The sequence below is a fragment of the Sarcophilus harrisii genome, chromosome 4 (assembly GCF_902635505.1).
Source record: "Sarcophilus harrisii chromosome 4, mSarHar1.11, whole genome shotgun sequence".
Lineage (NCBI taxonomy): Eukaryota > Metazoa > Chordata > Mammalia > Dasyuromorphia > Dasyuridae > Sarcophilus > Sarcophilus harrisii.
In genome coordinates, this window is record NC_045429.1 from 422,035,977 (window position 1) to 422,058,702 (window position 22,726).

The following is a 22,726-nucleotide window of genomic DNA, read 5'->3' on the forward strand; positions in this document are numbered from 1 at the left end:
GGTCCTTGCCTTCAGAAACTTTTTACTGTTGCCAATTTTTTTGTAACCCTCACATTCAGTTATGCAATCCCATATGGGGTCCCTACCCACAATTTAAAAAGCTTTCAGGAATAAGGCTTCTGTATAATCTGTATTTTTGGCCTGTCTCATTTCTTTATCATGAATTCACATTTTCCTTTATATGTCTACACATTTTCACCTTTTCCCACTCTTGAAGTGAAATCACTGAGTATTATAATGTATGTTGATTTGGGTTTCTTATCAATGTCTTCATAGAATTTATCTCTGTTTGCCTTGGTTTTCTCATCTATAAAAAGGGAATGGTAATAGCACCTACCTCCTAGGGTTGTTGTGAGGATCAAATGAGATGATATTTGTAAAGCATTTCACAAGCCTTAAAGTGCTATGGAAATGCTAGTTATTATTATTAAGTTCAATGGCTATTGGAGTTATGAAACTAGGATTCAAATCCCAACTTCAAGGATGTTGGGTTTTTTTCAGGCTTCTACACATCTAATGAATTATTGTCATAGGTGCTGATAAACTCATAAAAATAAATAAAATGGTGATGGGTATGAAGGACAGTAGTGATACTGGGATAATTGGATAAACAATTTTTTTGTTTAAATTATCATATATTTGTGTCTTTAGTTTCGCTTTTCTGATTAAGTTTCTGTAGACTAGGAATTATTTTATCTTGACTTCCATAGTCCTCTTCCATGGATGGCATATCCCTCAGATTGCAAATTTCTCCTAGTCTCATGCTTCTTGAGTTGCATTGAACAAGAAGGTTCTAGCTGAGGCAAGGGCCTTGCTTATAGCTTTCCATTTAGCCTTCTTTTGGCGTACAAAAAAGCTTTCTTCTCCAGAGAGCCTCTGCTCTTGTGATAGTCATCCCAATTGCTGCCAGAATTCCCAATTCAATTATTGCCCATAAAATCTCTATAATCCAATAATCAAGAATTTGAGGTATAGAGTAATACATGCCCACTTAGCCTACTAATTCAGGATCTGAAGCTTCAATATATCTTTCCAATAAATCTATAATTACAAATCTCTCACATAAATCTTTTGTTTCCTTTACTCTGACTGTTCTGATCCCTTAGGGTGCCAAACTAATACAAGTGACAGTTTCATTTGGAAAATTTATTTGGAAAGGTGTTTTAGCTCCTATGTTGGATTGCTAGAAGTATAACTGCATTTTCCATCCTGTATTCTCCAAGGAATAGGTATGAGCCTTCTTCATTCCTTTAGTATAGAAAATTCCTAGATTAGGAAACTCTCTTTCCAATGCAAGTTAACAACCTCTTTTGCAACTTAAGAGTCTCAGAGGGTTTCTTAGAACATTAAAAGAAAATGACTTGGCCAGAGTCACAGAACTATTAGGTTTTGGGTGTGACTTGAACTCAGCTCTTTTTGATTGCTGGAAACTAGCTTTCCAAAGGCCAAATAAGGTTAAGCATTGGATAAAAAGACTAAGTCATTGTAGAGTATAATAAATATGGATTTTAAAGTCAGCTAAGATATGAACTCCATCTCAACTGCCCTTTAAGATATGAATTTTTGGAGCTATTTCCTCATTAGGCAAAAAACAAAAGAAAACAAAAAGCCCCACACTATCTCACTGGTTACTGAAAACTCCATATCTACCACATGACACTGCCTCTCCCTACTCTCCAAAAATTCTTCTTTTATACTTTGTTCCTAAAGCAAGACCTTCTCTATTTCTGTCCATAGAACCTCAGCATGAATAATTGCCTGGGTCTGATATCCTTGGCACATATCATAGGATATTTTGGCAAAGATATCTTGCTCATGGAGGAACTGGTCTTCTCAAATCAACAGACACACAAGAAACAATTGCAAAGATTTATTTAGCGGCATTTTGTGCTTGGCACTTAGAAACAGAATTCCGTGCATAGGGCAAATTTTTATACACCTTTTTCTTCATACATATTTTACATACCCTTTTTATTGCCCCTTTTTAATATTCATAATATTGAATTCCCCACTAGGCACATAAATACATATATCTACAACACCTCAAAACCAAAATCTTAATAATATCTGTATTCTGTTACTTGGGATAATTGCAGTTCCACACCACTTAAATGCTTAGTTTATACCAAGCTGCAATTTTGTTTTAATTGTTAAAGGCTATGGGGGAGGGGAAGGGTAAAGGAAAGAAATTAAAGAAACTTCAAAACGCAACCATCTATTTGTTTAAAACTGTGCTCTAAGGGAAGAGGCAAGATGAGTTTCTCTGAAATTCTGTGCTCTGAATTTCTGTGAAACTTTACAAATTTTCTATGGCCACTCTGGCATGCAAGACACTAAATTCAGGTCAACTGCCTTGGTTCATTTGTAGCTGACCAAGTCTCTCTTCATTGCCCCTGATTTCAACAAAATTGGGCTGAATTATTAAATCGCTTTCCCATACTCCAAATCCCATTCTCTTTCCCCTTCCCATACTAAGTAAGATGCATATTTTGGAGAGTCAAACTTCCTCGGGTTGGTGCACCTCTGGATTCTAGAAGAATATACCATTGATAGGACCTTTGGGGCTAAGATGCAGCCCTTATCTAATTTTTCCCATTTGGCCCCTGGAATTGGAGTGTTCCAATGAGGTCTTTTCTTCAATTAAATCATGTTTTTTTGCATCCTGTTTGGGGAAAGAAAAGCATCTTCTTTGGTGAATTAAATTTTTACCAACTCTCACACATCCTCATTTTCTTTCTCTTTTTCACTTTTTTCTTTCTTTCTCTCTTTCTTTCCTTCTCTCTCTCTCTCTTTCTTTTTTCTTCCTTCCTTTCTTTTTCTTTTTCTCTTTCCATTCATTTCACTCCTATCACATCAACAGCACCACTGAATTTTCAAGACAATAGCCAATCAGCCGGAGGGAGCCAAAGTCAGGAGAGCACTTTCCTTCAGGAAGTAAAGTACAGTTGTGGCTCTGAGGTCCATCTACCTCCCATTCATGAGGGGTAGTTTCAGGAGGTCTGGTTCACTCCAGAAACAGGTGGGGTTCTGGGGAATAAGGGTCAAAGGTAGCCTTTGCAGGCCATGTAGCTTTGTAGAAGACCAGTCCTTGGTGAAGTACCCACTCTGGGCCTCTCTTCATGAAGAGCTCACCCTAGTTAAAAGTGAGTGTTGTGTGTATGTGTGTTTATATATATATGTATATATTCATGTATAAGTATGTATGTATATATATATATATGCATGTTTCTTTGGCTGCTACACTCTAGCCTTTCTTTTATATTAATATAAAATGATTGTCCCATCTTTCCTAAGGCCACTTAGGGTTAGAGGTTAGACATTGTATAACAAGGCTGTCTTTGGATATTGTGAGCACGGGCCAGGAAGTCAGATGTTAAGTTCCATCCTATGAGAGCTTGGGAGCATCTCTTTGTTGTTGGGGTTATTCCCACCCCTCTCCCTTCAGAAGAAAAAATATATGCAATCCCGCTGTTCATTAAAAGGCTTTGAGCTCCTGACAATGAGGATGCCTTTATGGAAACAGTGGAGGATCATTGATGATGAGAGGTCAGGTTCCCCATTAAACCATGTGCACAGACATCTGGGAGGAGGAAGAACCGGGGACGGACCCATATTGCCGGCTGTCACAGGTGTTAGCCGTCTGCTGATTGGCTGAAGAGGGGCTGATCATATGCATGCCATGTTCCATCCCTGTGGGCAGATACTGCCTCTCACCAAAGGCCCCATTGGAGGGAGATGAACAGAGTAAAGTGCTTTGGGAGGTGGTCAGTTTCTCTGGGCTCGCAGCTAGTCTAGGGGAGGTGGGGAAGTTGTACCCATAGAGGTTGTAAGGGTTATGAAGGGAGAAGGCATTGTAGGAGCTCTGCTGCATGTGGCTGCCACCAAACACATGAGGGGAAGAAGAGCTGGAGGCCGGATTGCCTGCCTGCATGACATATTGAAACTGGGAGGCAGGGAAGGAGCCCAGCTGACTCCCATAAGCTTCCATCTTGCCATTGCTGGGCAACGAAGGAGGCGTCGGTATTCCTGAGATCAGGGATGGAGTCCTCTGAGGCATGAAGGTTTCTGAGGACTGGCTGGCTGAGGCCGTACCACTCTGCAACCGGTTGTAGCTGCTGTCACTCAGGCCTGGGTAGCTCTGCAAAGCAGCCATGTTACTCCTGGCACAGGGTGGGTAGTCGGAGAGGTTCAGGTTGCACAGCTGGCTCTCGCGACAGCCCACGTTGAAAGTATTGGGGGCCAGGTGAAAGGTGGGAGGAGAACAGGATGGAGACAAGAGATGAGAAGAAGCAGAAGGGGATGGAGTTCCTGTGCTGGAGGTGGTTGGGGAGGTGCCTGTGCTGCCCCCTGAAAAACAGAATGGAACACAAACATCATTTCATTGCAGGGTGGGCATGTCTCTGTAATAAAATAAAAAAAGACTTAAAACAGTTCCCATTTCTTGAGTGCTTTGCTCACATGAAGAACCTGAGTTCTGCCTTTAACAGATTAGGAAACTGACATTCAAAGAGTTGAATAGATCAGTCTTCAACTCCAGGCTGCCTAATCCAGAAAGAAAATAAGGTTCTGGTAGGTGATGACTTTCCCCCCTTTCTCCCTCCCCACTTTCTAGCTTTCTTTTGTATGTTGTCTTCCCCCATTAGATTGTAAACTCCTTGAAAGTAGAAATTTTCTTTTTCTTATTTTCATTCCCAACATTTAATACACTACCTGACACAGAGTAGGCATTTAACAAATGTTTATTGAATTGAATTGCTCAAGATCACAGAGCAAATAAATTTCAAAGCCAGGACTTAAATCCTGGTCTTCTAATTAAAAGCCTAAAACACACTTTTCAAATACACCAAACCAGCAGCATAACTAGCAATTTTGGTCCCTGGGGGAAAACAGTATCAAATGTGCTTTCAAATCAACTTTTAAAGACAATTCAGTTGAGAAAGAAAGAGATTCTCTGTTAAGATTTTGAAAAACCCTAAGACTTCTCAGGAGGAGAGATATCAGAAATCCTAGATTTCAGAATTCTATAACCTTAGGTCCTCAGACATCACAAAATTGCTGTTGGGGCCAAAGATACGGAACAGATTGCGGATAGAAAAAGAAAATCTTGTGGAAAACTCTTCAAGGCTTTTGCATTTGGTCTTGCCAACTCTTACTTTTGAATTTCTCCATTGCTAGGATTTGTCAAAGGATACCCAACTCCCCTAGCTCAATCCTGACTCGAGCCCCAGTGTCTAAGGCTGAAGAAGGTTTCCCTTTTCCAATCTATTGAAAGTGATGCTGATTCTGTTTGCTTCTCTTAGGCAGCTTTTCTCCCCACCCACATCTCCCCTCAGAGGCTCACCATGTCACCCATGTTGGGTGACAGACTCAGAATTCCTGAGATCAAGTGATCCATAAGCCTTAGTCTCCCCCAGTTACATGGATTATACACATATGTATCATTTGTGGCTATAGTCCAGATCTGAAAAGACTGCTGTCTGAAACCCACCAATGAAGTCAAGTTGAGTCATGAATTGCCACTATCCTGGAAAGTCACTAAACCTTGTAGATCTTCTAATCCAAGCATACTATAGCTAAATACTGAAATTTTTTTTAAAAAGCATATCTATAAAAATAGTCATTATAGCACTTTTTATAAAGCAAAGTAAATAAAGTGATTGCTTCAATTGGGCAATGGCTGAACAAATTGCGGTACATAGATAAAATAGAATAAGAGTCTAGTACAATAAATGACAAATGTGAAGGAATAGATCTTAGACTTTTGATTTCACTGGTAAAAGCAACCTCCCCCCCCCCCAAGATGAATCTTTAAATTGACAAATAATTCAGTGTAGCTGTATAATAGTGTGGAAAGTATGAGGGTGGAAAGCTAAGAACTTTAAATGTCTTTCACATAGAGCATTCCCTGCAGCAAATTCCCTTGCCCAAGATTGCTGACCTTCCGGGCAGGGTTTGGACTTTCCCAGAATTGCCAAGACCTATATTTCCCAAAGGGGGTATCTTGGAACCCTCTGGGGTCAACCTTAACTTGGGTTGGGATTCCCAGAATCAGAATTCCTACAGGAGAGGGGAGAGAGAAGGGGTGAATGAGAAATAGAATGGAACAAGAGTAAATAATAGAAAAAAAGAGCAGGGATCAAGGAAAAATTATTAAAGAAAGTATTCAGAAACCAAAAATTTAATACTACAGATCAAATTATAAGTAAAATACCAAAAGGTACTCCAACAAGTAAATATCGTAAGAAAATCTTTAGTAAACAACATTTAAAAATATATATAATGATATGGAAAGTTTTTTCCCACTAGAATTGTGTGAGTTCTTTGAGGGCAGGGATCATCTTGTGCCTTTCTTTATAGCCCCAGCTTAGCTCAGTGTCTGGCACAAAATAGGTACTTTCTGGAGATTCCTGGAAAAGCCCTACCTCCATTAATTCTAAATCTCCCATTTGCTGGTTTCTATTTATCATTTCAGGATAAAGCTTTTATTGCCATCACTTTTGAAAGGGTTCAAAATGTAAATGACCCTCAGGGGTTTCACATATTAATTGAAATACACAGTAGAATGGAAATGACTGATACTAAGTCATTTCCTAAAATCAGATTTTTACTTGGAGGAGAAGACTTGGGAGAGAAGCCACTTGGCACCTGAGGTAGAGAGTAAGTGGGCTCAGAAAGGGATCTGTCTCACTTTGTTGCTTGTACAGTTTTGACTAGGGTCAACTCTGTTTACAGCATCTTGAATGAAATCCAGCAACTCCTTCCTAGCCTGTCTTGGGGACAGGCCCCTTTTGAAATGCTTTTTCTCTATTTTCCATATATTCCCATGAAAAGGAAGCTATGCTGAATTTTGTGAGCTTAGGTAAAATAAGTGATGTGACATGGAATGGAGAAATTTGACTCCAGCTGTAGAAAGATTCATATTTTACAGGGATATTTATCTAGTCTCCTCTCTTTCTGAGTATTGTCCTGCTCTCCATGGACCGGTATTTACACAGTCCCAGAGGGGACCACCTGTTCAGCACACTGTACTGTCCTGTTACAAATATGCTCCATCATCCTCAGGCCTTGGGTCTACAGCAGGAAGCATGATGTGGAACAGAAAATTTTTTTACAACTTTGAAATGGTTTTCTTGGATGGCTCACAGCAGAGTGAATGGTACTGATTTAAGTCCTAGTCTGTTACACTAAGATGGAAGGCGGAGGGACTTGAGGTATTAACAAGTTTCAGTGCTCTCTGCAGACCAGATGAGAAGCTTACATTAAAAATTCTGGGATTTTAAATAGCACTGCCTTGAAATGAGTCCTTGTGGCCCCCAGTTCCGCAAGCAAAGATATGAAATACTGGAAATAGATCAGCAAAAGTTGGACGTGGGCAAACATGGCCACAAAAAGGTTGGTTGCTTCCATACATTTTGCTTTTTATCATGATTTTTCTAATGCTCAGAAGAGACATTAGTTATTTCTCTCTGTTCACATTGAGGGCTGGACTTGTCAGGCCTTTGTTTTTAAAATAGAAAACAAGGTAACAAGAAATCAATATCATTTTAAATTCTCAAAACACATCAAACATAAAGTAAAATTAGGATAGTAGATTAACCAAAAAGATGTTTTCAAAAACAAAAAATAATTGAAGAGAAAAAAGGCATATTATAGCAGATAAAGAGTTGACCGTGTAATCAGGAAGCTCTGGATCTCATTCCTACTAGTGACAAAGTGATAGTGTGACTGGCCAACTTATTTAACCTCTCAGTACTTCTAGTCAATTGCTAAGACTTGTTTGTCCTTCATTCTTGAAGAGGACCATATAACATCAGGAAGGCAATGCCAACAAATTTCTCAGAGTTTCTGACATCTGTTGGGAATAATAATAATAATGACCAACATTTACGTAGCTTTGTGCTAAGTACTTTACAGTTGTTATCTTATTTCCTCCTCAGAAGAATGCTATTTATTATTATTATTACCTCCATTTTACAGATAAAGAAACTTAGATAAATACATTAAGTGACTTGCTCAGAATCACCCAGCTAGTAAGTGCCTGAGGCTTGATTTGAACTCAGGTTTTCTTGACTTTAGACCCATCTTTCTAGGCACTGAACCACTCAGTTACCTCATAAGAGTAGATGGCATTTATCACTTGAAGCTCCTTACACCAGAGATGACAAAGACAAATAGACAGAAGAAACCATTACTACATACATATAGATCCTTATGGACACATATTGACTTAATTTAAAAATGTGTTATTATTATGTTATTATTTATTGTATTTTTATCTATTTTGGTAATTATTTGGTTTGACAACACTTGGATGTGTTGTCAGTGTGTTCAACATTTCTGCCAATTCCAAGGAATCTGCAGATTTCATTTTATGAAAAAGTGGGGAAGGGGAGAACAGCCTATTCTCCCTTTTTAACTTTCAACACATGTGCTGTCCTGCATGGGTAGAAGCTGAAAGTCTCTACTTGAGGGTAACTTAAACCAGCATGAGCTGGAAAGCTTCCCTGAACTCAGCATGAAAAGAGGGAAAAAATAGAGAGATTGGTCTCTAGATCCACTTTTCCTGTCTCCCTTTTCCTGTATGAATTCTTCCCTATATCAGTATGGCCTCAGTTTCCGAACTACCTCAAGAAGAGGGTTCTCAGTCTTCTCAGCAGAAAGTAATCCTTGAAATAAGTTTCCTTTTGCACAGGAGCTAAGCGTTATGGACAGTAGAATGATTTAGAATGAGATACTCGGGATCCAAAAAGAATCAGAGACAGGATTGGAAGGCGCTGCAGAATGTTAGCTCCCAATAGACGAGATCCCATTGTGTTTACATACATTGGTGTTGATAAAGATAGATATCTTATTCCCTCTGGGCATTCCCCAAACATCTATGAATATCCTGTCCAATATAACAGTGAGTAGATGCCAAGGGATGTTATGGGATGAAAGAGCATTGCTTATTTATGACCTTTGCTCTACTGGGCATGAGCTGGCTAAGGTAAAAAGTACATATAGTACTTTACAAATATTAACTCTTTTTCCCCTTCATAACAGTTAGAAAGTGGGAACTATTGTTATTATCCAATTTACAGATGAGAAAACTGAGACTTAGGGGGTTTAAGTGAGAATCACACAGCTAGTTAGTAAGTGTTACGCAGGATTTCATTACGGATCTTTCTGACTCTATATTCCATATTCTGGCCATATCGTTCTTCAAATTTTGCATAATTTGTTTTATCTTCTATTCCTCATACCAACTCTATGAGGGAAAGAATTTGGATGTTAATTTCTCTAGTTTAAAGGATGAGGATTGTTTGGAAGAGAAATTTAGGAGAGCTCAGATAGGTCCCTGTCTTTTCTCTGCCTTCTTGGGTTCCCATTTTATAGATGAAGAAAATGAGTCTGAATAAGGTTGTATAATTTGTCCAGGACAGCAAGGTAGTATATAGGTACTTAATATAGTACCTATAATTAGATATTATTTATTACTTTATATTTTTACTATATAGTATATTACTATATATTTATATAGTATATAGTATATATATACTATATACTATATAAATATATAGTAATATACTATACTATAAATATATATAGTGATATGCTACTATATAAATTACTATAGTAATAGGTACTTAATAAACATGTGAAGCAAAATCGGAAAAATTCAAACCCAGGGCACCCTGACAACCAAATCTATTGCACTGCTCACTAGGGAACATTACCCCAGTTTACATTCCCAGAGTTTAAAGTATCAGTGAAACTACACAGGATGCACTCCCCCAAAAGAATTGCTGTGAGTCCCGAATTGTCTCATAAAAGCCTTGTGAATCCATTCTCTTTCCTAGCCACCCTCAAAGAAGGCTCTCTAGCCTCAATTCCCTCTTCTGTAAAAGGAAGGAGTTGGATTAGGTAATCTCTAAAGTCCCTTCAGTTTTCTGGTGATTCTAATCATGGTACAAGAATAATAGGCATATTGATTTCTACAATACACCTCTCTGACTTCTTTTCTCCATCCCCAGAGACTCTAATTTACTTTGGAAAGGGGAAACACAGAGAGAAAATCAGGATATTCTGGAAATTCCACTCCCAGTAGATTACAATCCCCAGGAACCCCCAAACCAACTCCTAATCCCCTCATGAGCTTCCCTTAATCTTATTTCAGCAGCATGCTGAAGTGGGATGAACATTAAAATTCATGTATAGTATTAACTTGCTCATATATTCAGGGCTAACAGCCAATATAATCAAAAGAAGTACATTTATAATAGTGATCTTGTAAGAAGACAGTAATCCAGAATAAATACAAGCATCTCATGAAGACAAGCGAAATGTGTCTGTGAAAACCCTAAATGCCAAACCTGCTGACTTTTGCATCTTTAAATTGATCACTTCCAGATTGCATTATGGAAGTTTTCACATAAAGTTTCCTTTTGTTTTTTTTTTTTTTGTTTTGTTTTGTTTTAATTTTCAGATTAAAAAACAGCAAGGAAAGGAGGGGACTCCATCTGGGCTGGTAGGAAATAAATTTCCATGTAATTACTTGATTCCATGAGCCAGATACTCCTCTTCTATAACTTGATGGCATCTGTCCCTGAGGAGTGCTGACTCACTGGATGTCCTCGAGAAGCCCTTCATGGGAGTTTATTTAAACAGGTAAAAAGTAAAAAGTACTCTGTGTTCTAAAGATTTGTTGATTCATTCATTCATTCGTTCTCTAAAGATCAACTTGAAACAACTCTGTAGAAAGCTCAGTTGAATGAAGAAAAGATGAATGAAGAGAAGTTGAACATATCAGTGTCTTCAAATATTTAAAAGACTCTCATGGGAAAGAGAAATTAAATTTGTTTTGATTGGGCCCAGAAGATACAACCAGGAAAAATTGTTGGAATATGCAGAAAGGAAGATTTCAAGAAAATTGCCTAACAGTTAAAGTTATCTAAAAGTGGAATGTATTCTTCAGGAGAGAGTAAGTTCCCCATCAATGGAGGTCTTCAAGCCGAAGAGGGATGACCTTTCATGAAAGACGTTTTCGATGAAGTTCCTACATCGGACAAGATGGGTTTTGGAGTTCCTTCCAACTCTGAAATAATATTATTCTCTGAGTTATTAAGTGCCTATTATTCCCATGCAGTGATGGAAGCAGAAATCAATTCCAAAAATATTAATAAGTATAATTCTATGCTGTCCAACCAAGAAATCCTATATTTCTCATAAAGTAAATGTGAAATGCTATACTGCTAATGGGAATTGTGTAGTTTCATGCTTCAGAAAATTAACTATAAAAACTCTTTCCTATTAAGTTCAAGCATTCAAATGTTTCAGGGCCCTTAAATAAACTTAAATTTGTGAGAGCAATATTTAATTACATGTAGATGAGCTATATTATAGATGGTCTCACCCCCTGCCTATCTAGACAATCTGGAGACCTTCCCCCACTGCCACCAGCTGGTCCTTCTCCATCTACTGCATTTCTCCATAGTTTTGTTTCTTTCATTCTTCAATTCCCATCTGTTACCTCGTAAAATCACAGCTTTTTCTACAAGGGATTTTATTGTTCCATAGTCATGCTCTAATATTTGCAATTATCTAAGTGAGAAGAGGGAAGAGGAGAAAAAAGGAAATGAATTTTAATGACTATTTTTGAGACTTTCTCCAAATCCTTGATCAATAGCAACCATGTTAAGTACTACCATCACCATCACCCCATATATATTTTCATCCTTTATGATAAATGCGTTTGTCAATCAAAAACATTGTGTGTTATAGAAAGTCATGACATAAAGATAGAGAATAAAAGGTTATGCTCTGTTTGTTTTTGTTTTGACAATTATATGAGAAGGCATTGAGACACCATAGGCTTAGATTATTAAAGAAGGCCTAGCTATTACAGAACTTCTGTGCAAACTAAATCAGTGAAACTAGAATTAAAAGGAGAGGGGAGAATCCTTAATATCAATGGTAAAAGTCTGACCTCTAAAAGTCTGTAGGGAATTGCTGTAAGCTTGTCAGTCTTTAAAAGAACTTGTCAAAGAATAAGACCAAATGTTTTTAGAAGAAAAAAAATACAGCTATCAACAACCATCTTAAAAGTTTATTCAAATAATCAGAGATGAGAATCAAAATCACTGACATGCTACTTCACACCCATAAAACTATCAAGTTGCCAAAGATGGAAAAATTCAGTGGTGAACTATAAGAAAAGAGTACACTAATTCTCTGTTGGCAAAGCATTGAATTGGTCCTAGAAATTCTGGCAAACAATTTGAAATTATGCAAGAAAATATGCTAAGTTGTACATATCCTGTGACCCAACAATCCCACTACTGGGTTTTATGCTTTGGGGAAGTTAATTGCAGCAAGAAAAAAGACCCATATGCACAAAACTATTCATAACAGCATTATTTTAATAACAAAAAGCTGGAAACAAAATATGTTTTCAATGATTTGGGAATGGATGAACAAATTGTGGCATATGAATGTAATGGAATAATGAGAATGCCAGATATGAAGATTTTAGAGAAACATAAAAATATATGAAAAGATGCAGGATGAATATAGTATTAAAAAAAAAAAAAAAGCTAATCCCACAATGACTATAACGTAAATGAATTAAAAACCAAAAGGCAACAAAACTCAGGCCGAACAATAGATGATGTAGGTCTCAAATTATTAATCCTTAAAGCATATATTGCTTCTGTTAACAACTAGTAAACAACAAAAAGGGAAACAATATTCTATCAACTGAAATTACCCTATAATGTGATTTTGCTTATCTATGGGAAATTTGAGTATTTGTTGGGTAGTGTCTGTTGTATTAAAATAAATATATTCATAAAAAGTTTTTTAAGAAAATTTTGCTTATCTTATAATATTACTATTATCTCCAGACTTTGCCACCATTTCTTTATTGTTATCCTTCCTATTCTGGAGAAAACTCTACCTCAAGGTCCCAGTCTCTAAATTAGTGACTCCATTGCCCACATTTCCATGCCTACTTCATTCCTGGCTCAACTCATTTTCTGTACTTCTTTGTCAGCCACTTTGCTCCCTCCACCCCTTCCAGACACTTCATTAAAATGTAAGCCCCTTGAAGATAAGGACTGGGGATGCTAGAAAGTGAGATAGATAATACATGTAAAGCACTTTGTAAATCTTAAAGCACTGTAAATCCCATCATCATCATCACCATCATCATATTACCAGACCTCCAGTCTAGTGATTATTTCATTTCCTAAGCCTTTTACTGCATTCTTGCTAAACTCAAATGTTTATAGAGCAATAGAGGAGGTATGCTGGTAAACATTTAACAATCTCTGGGGGAGGGAGGGGAACACATACATTTAAGGTTAATCTGCATTATTAACACTTCCTTAAATTGAGACAATCAACAAAACAATAAATCAAACCCTTATTTGTAGCATTCACTATTTCCAAGGGTTAAATGCTTATACTGAAAATTTAACAATTGACTCTCCTCTAGTTTGTACAAACTTGGGTAGGGAGAGGACTGTCTTACTGGCTTATATTAGTGTCCACAGTAGTTAGTATAGTATCTGGGAGATAGTAAGTTCTTAATACTTTATCTATCTATCAATAGATATTAGTGACTGAAAGGAAGTCATTTAGAGTATAGGCAGAGAAAGAAGTAAATAAAGGTACATGAATTCAATGTCTCAATTCACCAAACAGGTTGGCCAGTGTGGATTGTTTGGAAGTCAGAAAAAGTTTCCTATTGACTAGTGATGTCCAAAACTGGAATGGGCTACCTCCAGAGTTGGAAAGGGGATGCCTATTTAGATATGGGTTAGAACAGATTCGGGTATCTCTGCCATCTTTGAGCCTGCCATTTTTCTTACAAACTCTCTTATTTTCTGACCTCTTTTTCCAGTACTCCTACACTACTGTAGATTTAAGAGCAATTCAACAAACACACACACACACACACACACACACACACACACGACTTGTAACATACTTCCAACTTCCAAGGCTTGTGATAGGTACTGGAATTGAACTTTGTTTTATGTTTATCTATGCCAATGATCTTATCAATTAGTAAAGAGTTTGCTGAATAGTTTTTTTTTTTCTCCTAAATGATAGAACATCTATTTTTTCCTCATAATAGACCTAAGGCATGAGGAATATTTGCTGTTTTAGGCAGGTAGGTATTGGAGTAAACAGAATAATAGAACATTTGACCTGGAGTCAGGAAGAACTGAATTCAAACCTAATCTCAATAATTTACTATCTACAGGGACTTGGGCAAGGTACTCAATTAACTTGGGTTTGCCTCAATTCCCTTATCTATAAAATGAGGATAATGATTGCATCTACCTCTCAGAGTTGTTGTGAGGGTCAAATGAAATAACATTTGTCTTTTGTGAACTCCCAAAGCACTAAATAAACACTATGATTGTTACTCTTGTTTTTATAAGAAAGAAACTAATGCAAACAAAGACTAATCAACTCATCTCCATTTAGACAGTGACTGAAGTAAGATAAATGCAGGTACCCTATCCAACAGTACAATGCAATTTCTTCCAGGCTATATCATCTTGTGTACCATTTACTAAAGCTTCTGCTTGCGTGGAGGAGCATGTCTTCTATTTCTGGTGATAATTTATAGAAGTGAGTTACTAAAATGAAACATTCTGTCCATTTTTAAAAGAGAAGAGAACAAATATATAATCATCTCTTAACTTTTGAGCTCAAAACTAAGCAATGACTGATTTTAAAATTCCTCCATTTATTTGAAATATATCTACTTTATTCTTTAACTGCAAGCTATTAAGGATACTTTCCATTTCAATCAACAGTGAATCAGAGAACATTTGGCACTTATGTGCATATCTGGATTTTCCAGGCTGAATAGCTTTAGTTTCTTTCAGAACAGAATCATCCTATTGTCACCAAAATACTTAGGGTCATTGAATCTTAAGCACCTAGGATCACTCCTGTCACCAGTGTCAGATGATAGAAGATCCTAAGAATTTTTGGACATCTGTTGTCAATGAGACTGAGCCTGAAAGTCAAAATGGTCCTGGGCCTCTCTATAGCTCTGTACCAACTAAATGATTCAACGGATTCTTGGTTTTTTTCCTTAACTCATCCTCTTAGAATACGTTCCATAATTTCAAGCTCCTTCTGCATTCCCTTGATAATAAGTGCTTTTCTCCATTCCTGCTTTCATAAGGAAAATTGACCCTACCTTAACTTAGAAAGAAAGGTGTAACTATTGTTTTTAATACTGGAATACGAGTCTGTGTCTACACTATGGTAGCATCTGGATTAAAAACCAAAAAGATGCCTTATTTTCCCTCCTGAGGCATTTCCGAATGTTGAGATAATTGGTGTCAGTTAGGCAAAACATCTGGGTAGCTGAATATTTCCATCTTTATCCAAATGTCCATTATTGTATAGACACAGCTTAGTATTTTTTCCTCTACTAAGAAGAAATTGTTAAGCAACCAATTTGCCACTGGTGTTTCCAGTAGAAAACCATTCCTCTCTGCTTCGGGAGAGACAGAGAACAATTTCATACAGAAAAGCAGAGTTTCTTTACTCTCTTTTATGAGTGACATTGCCTACAGTTACTGGAACCCTTAAGCTTTAGGGAAAAGGGAGGAGATTGTTGCTGATTTTATGTCCTTTGTTAAAGTCAAGGAACTAAGCCACAGAGTTTTTAATCATGAGAATCTGGATCAAGTTCAGTCTGAAGTTCAAAAATATATTCCAATTAAACTATTTAATAGATTCTTGGCTTTCCCTATTGCTCCATCCCATTACCATGTGTATTCAATAATCCCAGGTTCTTTTTGTTCCCCTGGTAATAAGTGGATTTCAGTGATGACATCATGCTCTAAGAGTTTAGTTTCTTTCAAACCAATATGTTTTCTAAGTGTCTGTAATGTAAATGGTAAAGGTAATCAGGTTGGAACACATTACCAGCAATAATTTATACTCAAAAAGTGCAGAAAAAGGCATTACCAAGGACACTTAATAATGGGGGGGAAAAAAAAAAAAAAGATGAATCCAATAAGCAAGAATGGACAACTTTGGTACTACATGAGTACCCCTGAGGTGCTAAAATTAACAAAGGAAGACTTCTGACACATTGAGTAAATCCTTTATAAGTAATTTGTTGAAAGAAATGGATAAGAATAGATTGAGAACATGTAAAAAAAAAAAAAAGTTGAAATCTCCCTTGGAGGAATGTCTATACTAAGAAGGTCATAAATCTATCTAAATCTCTCATTTGGTTGTATATCATAAGTGCTCCATTAGCTCATGGATTTAAGAGTTCCATCTCCATTAGTCATTTTATGCTCATTTATATGATAGTAGATGAATGCAAAGACTTGAGGAAGATAGTATGGAGGGGTGGGGAAGGAGGAATGGAAATGACTAAACCCAGCAAATCACTGAATATTGTTTCCCAAAGCTAAGATATTTCTGCCTTGCATTGAAGGCAATATGCCTGCTAAAAATCCTAATGCAGATTGCAACTTCTGCTCTAACTTAGAAAACAACACTACAGGATAAGAGAAAATAAGTTCACAGTCAGTTTTCAAAAGCTGACAAAAAAAGTAACCTGACTTCTAGAAAAACAAATCAATCCTACAAATGTAGACTACCTCTCAGTTCTGTGTATGTTAATCAGAAAACAGACATAAAAGTGGGCAACCTGAGCTAGGTTTGATGAGTGAACTTAGCAATCTAAATAACTGTCATCAAAAATCAGAGTGGGGAGAAAACCTTGAGGATTTTGTCAATTGCCACCATTTTGATCAGTGGCAGTAATCAGATGGTAAATTTAGCTTAATGGATAGGATGGGATGCTCTGGATGTAAACAAATCGATTTCCTCCACTACTCTTGTTCTCTTTCATTTCTCTTCCTTTTTCAGTTTTCCTAGAGAAAGAGCAGTCATTATTTCTGCATTTTAAAAATTCTATTAATTCTGAGAATTAATTGTGTTAATTTTGATAAGGGGTCAATAGACTTCATCAAACTGCCAAGATACAAAAGACAGTCAAGAACCTTTAGACCAGGGCATTGTCAACTGTAGTAAGCAGTTATATGCTGATAAATGTTTAACAACCAACTCTCCCAAAAAAAAAAAAAAAAAAAAAAATAAGCATTGTACACACAGTTAAGTTTAATTCGCATTACTGACATTTTTTTCTATCACTTTAAGTCTAGGTAATCAACAAAACAATAAAGCAAACAACGAAAACTTTGGCTGATTTCTGAGGTGCAAATATTCATACTGAAAATTTTAACATTTGACTTTATTGAGTCTGTTTGAGCTGACGCCAGCACACTCTTGATAGTTGGTAACCTTTTAGGATTGCTATCTCATGAGTCTCAAAGCAACTTTTATTTTGATATTAGGAGGCTGGGTGAGTGGGGATTCCAGAGAAGCTTGATGCTGATTACAGGCAGGCCCTGGCTTAAGAATAAAGGAAAATGGGCACACAAGATCTAGTTTACCAATCCTGGCTATAATCTAGACCAGAGGTATCAAGGACTCAGCCCACAGCCCATGCCCCCAGCCTGAAACACTGCTGAGTAGGGCTCAAACCAGATTCAAATATAATTGGGAAATATTTAACAAGATAAATTAAAATGCAATAATATATAGATTCTTGTTATTCAGTTATTTTTCAGTCATGTCTGATTCTTTGTGACCCCATTTGAGGTTTTCCCAGCAGATATACTGAAGTACTTTGCCACTTCCTTTTCCAACTCATTTTCCAGATGAGAAAATTGAGGCAAACAGGGTTAAGTGACTTGCCTAGGATCACACAGCTAGTACGTGTCTAAGGCTAGATTTGAACTCAGGAGGATGAGTTTTTCTTGATTCCAAGCCCAGTATTCTATACACTATAATATCATCTAATTGTCCCAAAATATAAATAGCATTACATTTTTTGGAAGGTCATCTGATTTTATTTTTTTAATTAAGTTTTTTTTTTTTAATTTTCAAAATATATGCATGGCTAATTTTCAACATTCACCCTTGCAAAACCTTGTGTTCCAAATTTTTTCCCTTTCTTCCCAATCCCCTCCCCTAAATGGCAAATAATCCAATATATGTTAAACATGTGCAGTTCTTCTATACATATTTCCACAAATATCATAGCATTACTTATTAAAGGTACATCATTATATAGCTCCCAAAGATCCTGAGATACAGAGTAATGACTCCCATGTTTTTTTAGTTTGGAATCATGACTCTAGCTGATAGAATATACGAGTTGGAAAAAGAAGGGCAAGAAAATCCTATTTGAAAGGAAAACAAGGAGACCATATAGGCTAGCATTTGAGGTTTCACTTGAAATATATGCAGCTTATTTTCAGACTGTTCTTTTGGAGGCTCTCTCTGTCTTTCTTTGAGAACAATTTTGTTCCAAATAAAACATAAGGTAAAAAGCAAGAAAGGTAGGGAGTCGCAGTGGACTAAAACAGTAGACCTAGGAATAAAGAGTCAACATCTACCTCCCATAGGCACTGAGAGACCTTAAACAAATGTTTATACCCCTCTCTCTGTGCCCCAAGACCTTTATCTATAAAAAGACCACAATGATAGTAAAGATAATATTGTAGAAAAATCTATAAATTACCAGTGTTCTGTTGAATGCTTAGGAAGAAAAGGAAGAAAAATATGAAGCAACTATCATTCCACACTGGGGATACTGAGGTAACTTCTGAAGGCTCAGAGTAAGTGCTAAGAGAATCAGACCTAAGGGGTTGTTCCCATCCCCCATCCAGCCAAGTGATGATGCTCCAGTTATTTATGTGGTTCCCAGGTTCTCTTCATTTCATAGCCCTCAGCACAATCCCATGACTCAGCTGGAGGCCAGATGTCCCAACTCAAATTTTGTGCCTCGTCCCTTCCCTGCTCCCATCCTGTCCCTAGCCAGTGACCATTATCCAGTGGCTTACCTTGCTGTTTCTGCATCGTGGTGAAATCCTCAAAGGTGAGTGTGCGCACAGGTGGTCTCCAGAAAGCATATGTTTCCATAATGGCCTCCAGTCCAGTCCTAAGGAACAAGAAAAAAGCCAGGTGAGAAGACATAAATAAAGCCAAGAAATGCATTGAATTCGACAGAAAGGACAGGCCTAACTTCTCTCACCTGGCAAATGGCAGTGCATTTCTTACTGTTGAGAGATCACCTCCACCAGAGTAAATTAACCTAGAAGCACAATGTGCTGATGTTGTCAGCTTACAGAAATAAAGAAAAAAAAAAGGAATTTTCCTAGTTCAAGTCCATCTATAAACCAATCCAAGACCCTGACGCTATTTCATTCTGACTTTCTTACAAGTCACCAGCTAGATAAGAAAGACAAGAAAGCATTAAACATCTTGGTCTTTATCTTGCTTCTAAATCTTCAGTGTCACTGAGGGTAATATTGAATAAATATTATTAAATAAATGCCTAATCTTCTCTTTACCTCCATTTGAAATCCAAAAATAGCAAGAGCTTTCTTCTTCCTGCCTTAATGTCTACCAATCGTGTATGACAGTCCCAGAGGGCAAAGCAGTGGTCTTTAGAACATCAGTGGCTTAAAAGACTTAATAGAGGAACAAATACAGGCAATATGGATTTCAGGCACAAGCGCCCCAGAAATGGGAGCAATCTCCAGATGACTGATTCTGCTTACAATCTAACCCTCATAGCCAACATTAGGGGAAGCCATGTCTCTGGAGAAGGGGCCAAACATCTCCAACAACTGCTGCCAACAAGACATGCAAATCAGCCTAATAAAGATGCTACCTTTTAAAGGTAGACAGGATTCAGCACGTGCAGGAAGCTCAAATTACCACCAACCTCTTGACCATCATTTTTTCTCATATCCTAATGGAAATAACCCAAGACCCTGAACCCAAGAACCCTGAAAATAGCAATTCTTTCCAGCCCTGCACCATCAGCCATCATCCTAGGAAGCACCCCTGTAAAAATGTGCTAGGCAACTGATTCTAAAGATATTCAGGGAAACCTTCTTGGCTCCAGGTACAAGGCTTTAACCACTGCACTATTCAGATGCCCATGAAATGATTATTTTATGCTAGCTATTGGGGAGATAACAAAGTTTAGGAAAAAAAAAAAACCCCAGTCCTTGTCTAAGAATCACAGAAGACTCCGATGCAGAGATTTTGTTCCAGATTTAACTTACCCCTCTTATTCCAAATCCCCTTTTGAAGAGAAGAAACTTCGGCAAGAGACTGCCTGTTAGAAAATCTAATTACTTCTGAATTAATGCATTTTTCAAATGTGTTTTAGAGAGATGAGAATACATGCATGCATCTCTCTTCTCCCCTGAAGGGGGAACTGGAAAGATTCTGGAGCCAAGAAGGTTTGTCTTCATCTATTCAAAACTAGCCTCAGACATTTATTAGCTGTGTGGTTTTGGCAAGTCACTTAACCCTGTTTGCCTCAGTTTTCCCATCTGTAAAATGAGCTGGAGAAGGAAATGGCAAACCATTTTAGTATGTCTGCCAAGAAAACACAAAATGGGGTCAGGAAAAGGTGGATATGACTGTACAAAAATAAAGGCATTTTTAAGTGGCTGTTTAAGTATCTGTTTGTTTTCATTGTATATTTCATTTGTTTACATGTCATATTTATATCATAACAAAAGTTTTGGGTTTTACCATTTTAATATCCCCAGTGTTTAGCACAGTTTCTGGTACATTATGCATATTTAATGAATATTTGTTGACTGACCAAAAGAAGTTCATAGAGCATACAGTGCTATACTATGGACTGGTTGAGGGTGACTATGTTTCCCTTTCCTGAAACAAAAAAGGTTTCTCTTCCCTTCTGAGATAGGATCTATACTGTTTGATCTCAGAGTACTCCATCTTCTCCAGATGGTTCATTTTGAGGCATCCTAGTATAATGGAAAGAGTTTTGATCTTGGAAATCAACAGAACCTTAACTCTGACACTAACTCACTCTATGAATATTGGCAAGTCACTTCATCTCTCTGAGTCTCAGTCTCTTCATTTGTAAAATGGGGATAAGAATGTCTGTATGTGCTTTTACAAGATTGTCTGAGGATCAAATGAGCTGAGTTGTACAAAGCAGTCTATAAAAGTGTAATGGGTAGGGTAGCTATTGTTATTATTCCAATTATATTCAGCCCTGTGCTGAATATGAGAGCAAAGCTAGAGGTATGTTACAAGTGCAAATGAGTATCTTTTCCATAAAAGAGGCTTCTTTCCCCTTTCCTTGGGTTTCTAACATGCTAATTGGCTTTTTGTGGTAGAAAATGTTTTCTTTGTACAGCTAATTTGCTTTATCAGTTAACTTTCTAATGTCATCCCTGGCATCTAGGAAGCTTTAAATATACAAGGGCTGACAAATCCAACCTTTATTTTAAGAAAAGGTTCTGAGGGGAAGGTATTGCCTAGTGTTTATTAGCTGTTAATCTGTTAAAAGTCAAAACAGAAGACCTCTTCACATGATCAACCCACATTAACGCTGAATACATCACATACAACAATTTGGTAGAGAGAGTGAGAAGTCATAAGCAAGACCCAGTGGACAGAAAGGCATAGAAGATTTAGACCTAGTCCCTCAGAAACTAATTTTGGATCTTGGAATGAGCACCATAACAATAGCTTGTGATTCTCTTTGAAGGCATTAAAGACTCATTGCAAATAACTGAATTTCATCTAGACTGCCTCCATCCCCATTCTTCTTTAACAACACACACACACACACACACACACACACACACACACACACCCCACTACCACCACCACCACCACCATTATTCCAGAGGATTGATGATAAAACATATTATCCATCTCCTGACCAAAACTTACATTTTGGACATGACCAATTGCTTGAGAGTGTGTGTGTGTGTGTGTGTGTGTGTGTGTGTGTGTGTGTATCTCAAGAAATTTTTTTAACTGACAAATTTTAATTTAATTGAAAAAATAAGATAAAATGAAACAAATGAACCCAAATAATCCTAACACATACCAATGAGGGTGGTAAGATATGAGGGTTGGGATATTTGTTTCCTCTAAAGGTCTTTTTTTAATTCCACAATCCAAATAAGAAAGACTTTAAGAAGATCTTATATTTTACATGGACAAAAATAGAATAGCAGCATAGCAGAATGAATAGAGAACTGGTCTCACAATAAAAAAATAACTGGGTTCAAGACAGCTATATGATACAGTAGATAGAACATTAGTCCTGAAGTCAGGAGGACCTGAGTTCAAACATAGCCTCAGACACTTAATACTTCCTAGATGTGTAAATCTGGGCAAATCACTTAAGCCCAATTGCCTCAGCAAAAAATAATAATAATAATAACTGAATTCAAGCCCCATCTCTGACATTCTGGTAAGTGCTCTAACAAATATATTTAAATAATTAATTCTGCAGACAAAAATAATCATTTAGCCCAGACTCAAAATGTAGCCAAAAGATGGAATTTTGCAAATTACAGTTTGGAATTAGAAAGAGAACTTGGAGATCATGTAGTCTGCCCTCCCACACATTGTAGGAATCTCCTCTGCAGCATTCCTCAGACAGTATTCTAAAGCAGTGCTTCCTCCACCATAGGATAGTCTGACTCTTAGAAAGCTCTTGTTGTTGTTAAGTCAAAATCTCCCTATTTATTCTTTTCCCTTGTTCAAATCAATATTATGTAGGAAAAAAGTTCATATAATGACTCTGAAGCAACTTTGAAAGTCATTTCATGCCTTT

The 22,726-nt window shown here is 37.1% G+C and overlaps 1 protein-coding gene across 1 annotated transcript in view; it reads right to left on the minus strand.

The window, feature by feature from the left end:
• Positions 1 to 384: 384 nt before the first annotated feature.
• TBX15 (T-box transcription factor 15) overlaps positions 385 to 22,726 on the minus strand; it is a 142,691-nt gene continuing 120,349 nt past the window's right edge. Inside the window, exons 7-8 of the mRNA XM_003769848.2 lie at positions 18,942 to 19,039; positions 385 to 4,347 (exon numbers count right to left, since the gene is read on the minus strand). Coding sequence (XP_003769896.1) covers positions 3,560 to 4,347; positions 18,942 to 19,039 — 886 coding nt within the window. The 3' untranslated portion in view covers positions 385 to 3,559. The remainder of the gene's footprint in view (positions 4,348 to 18,941; positions 19,040 to 22,726) is intronic.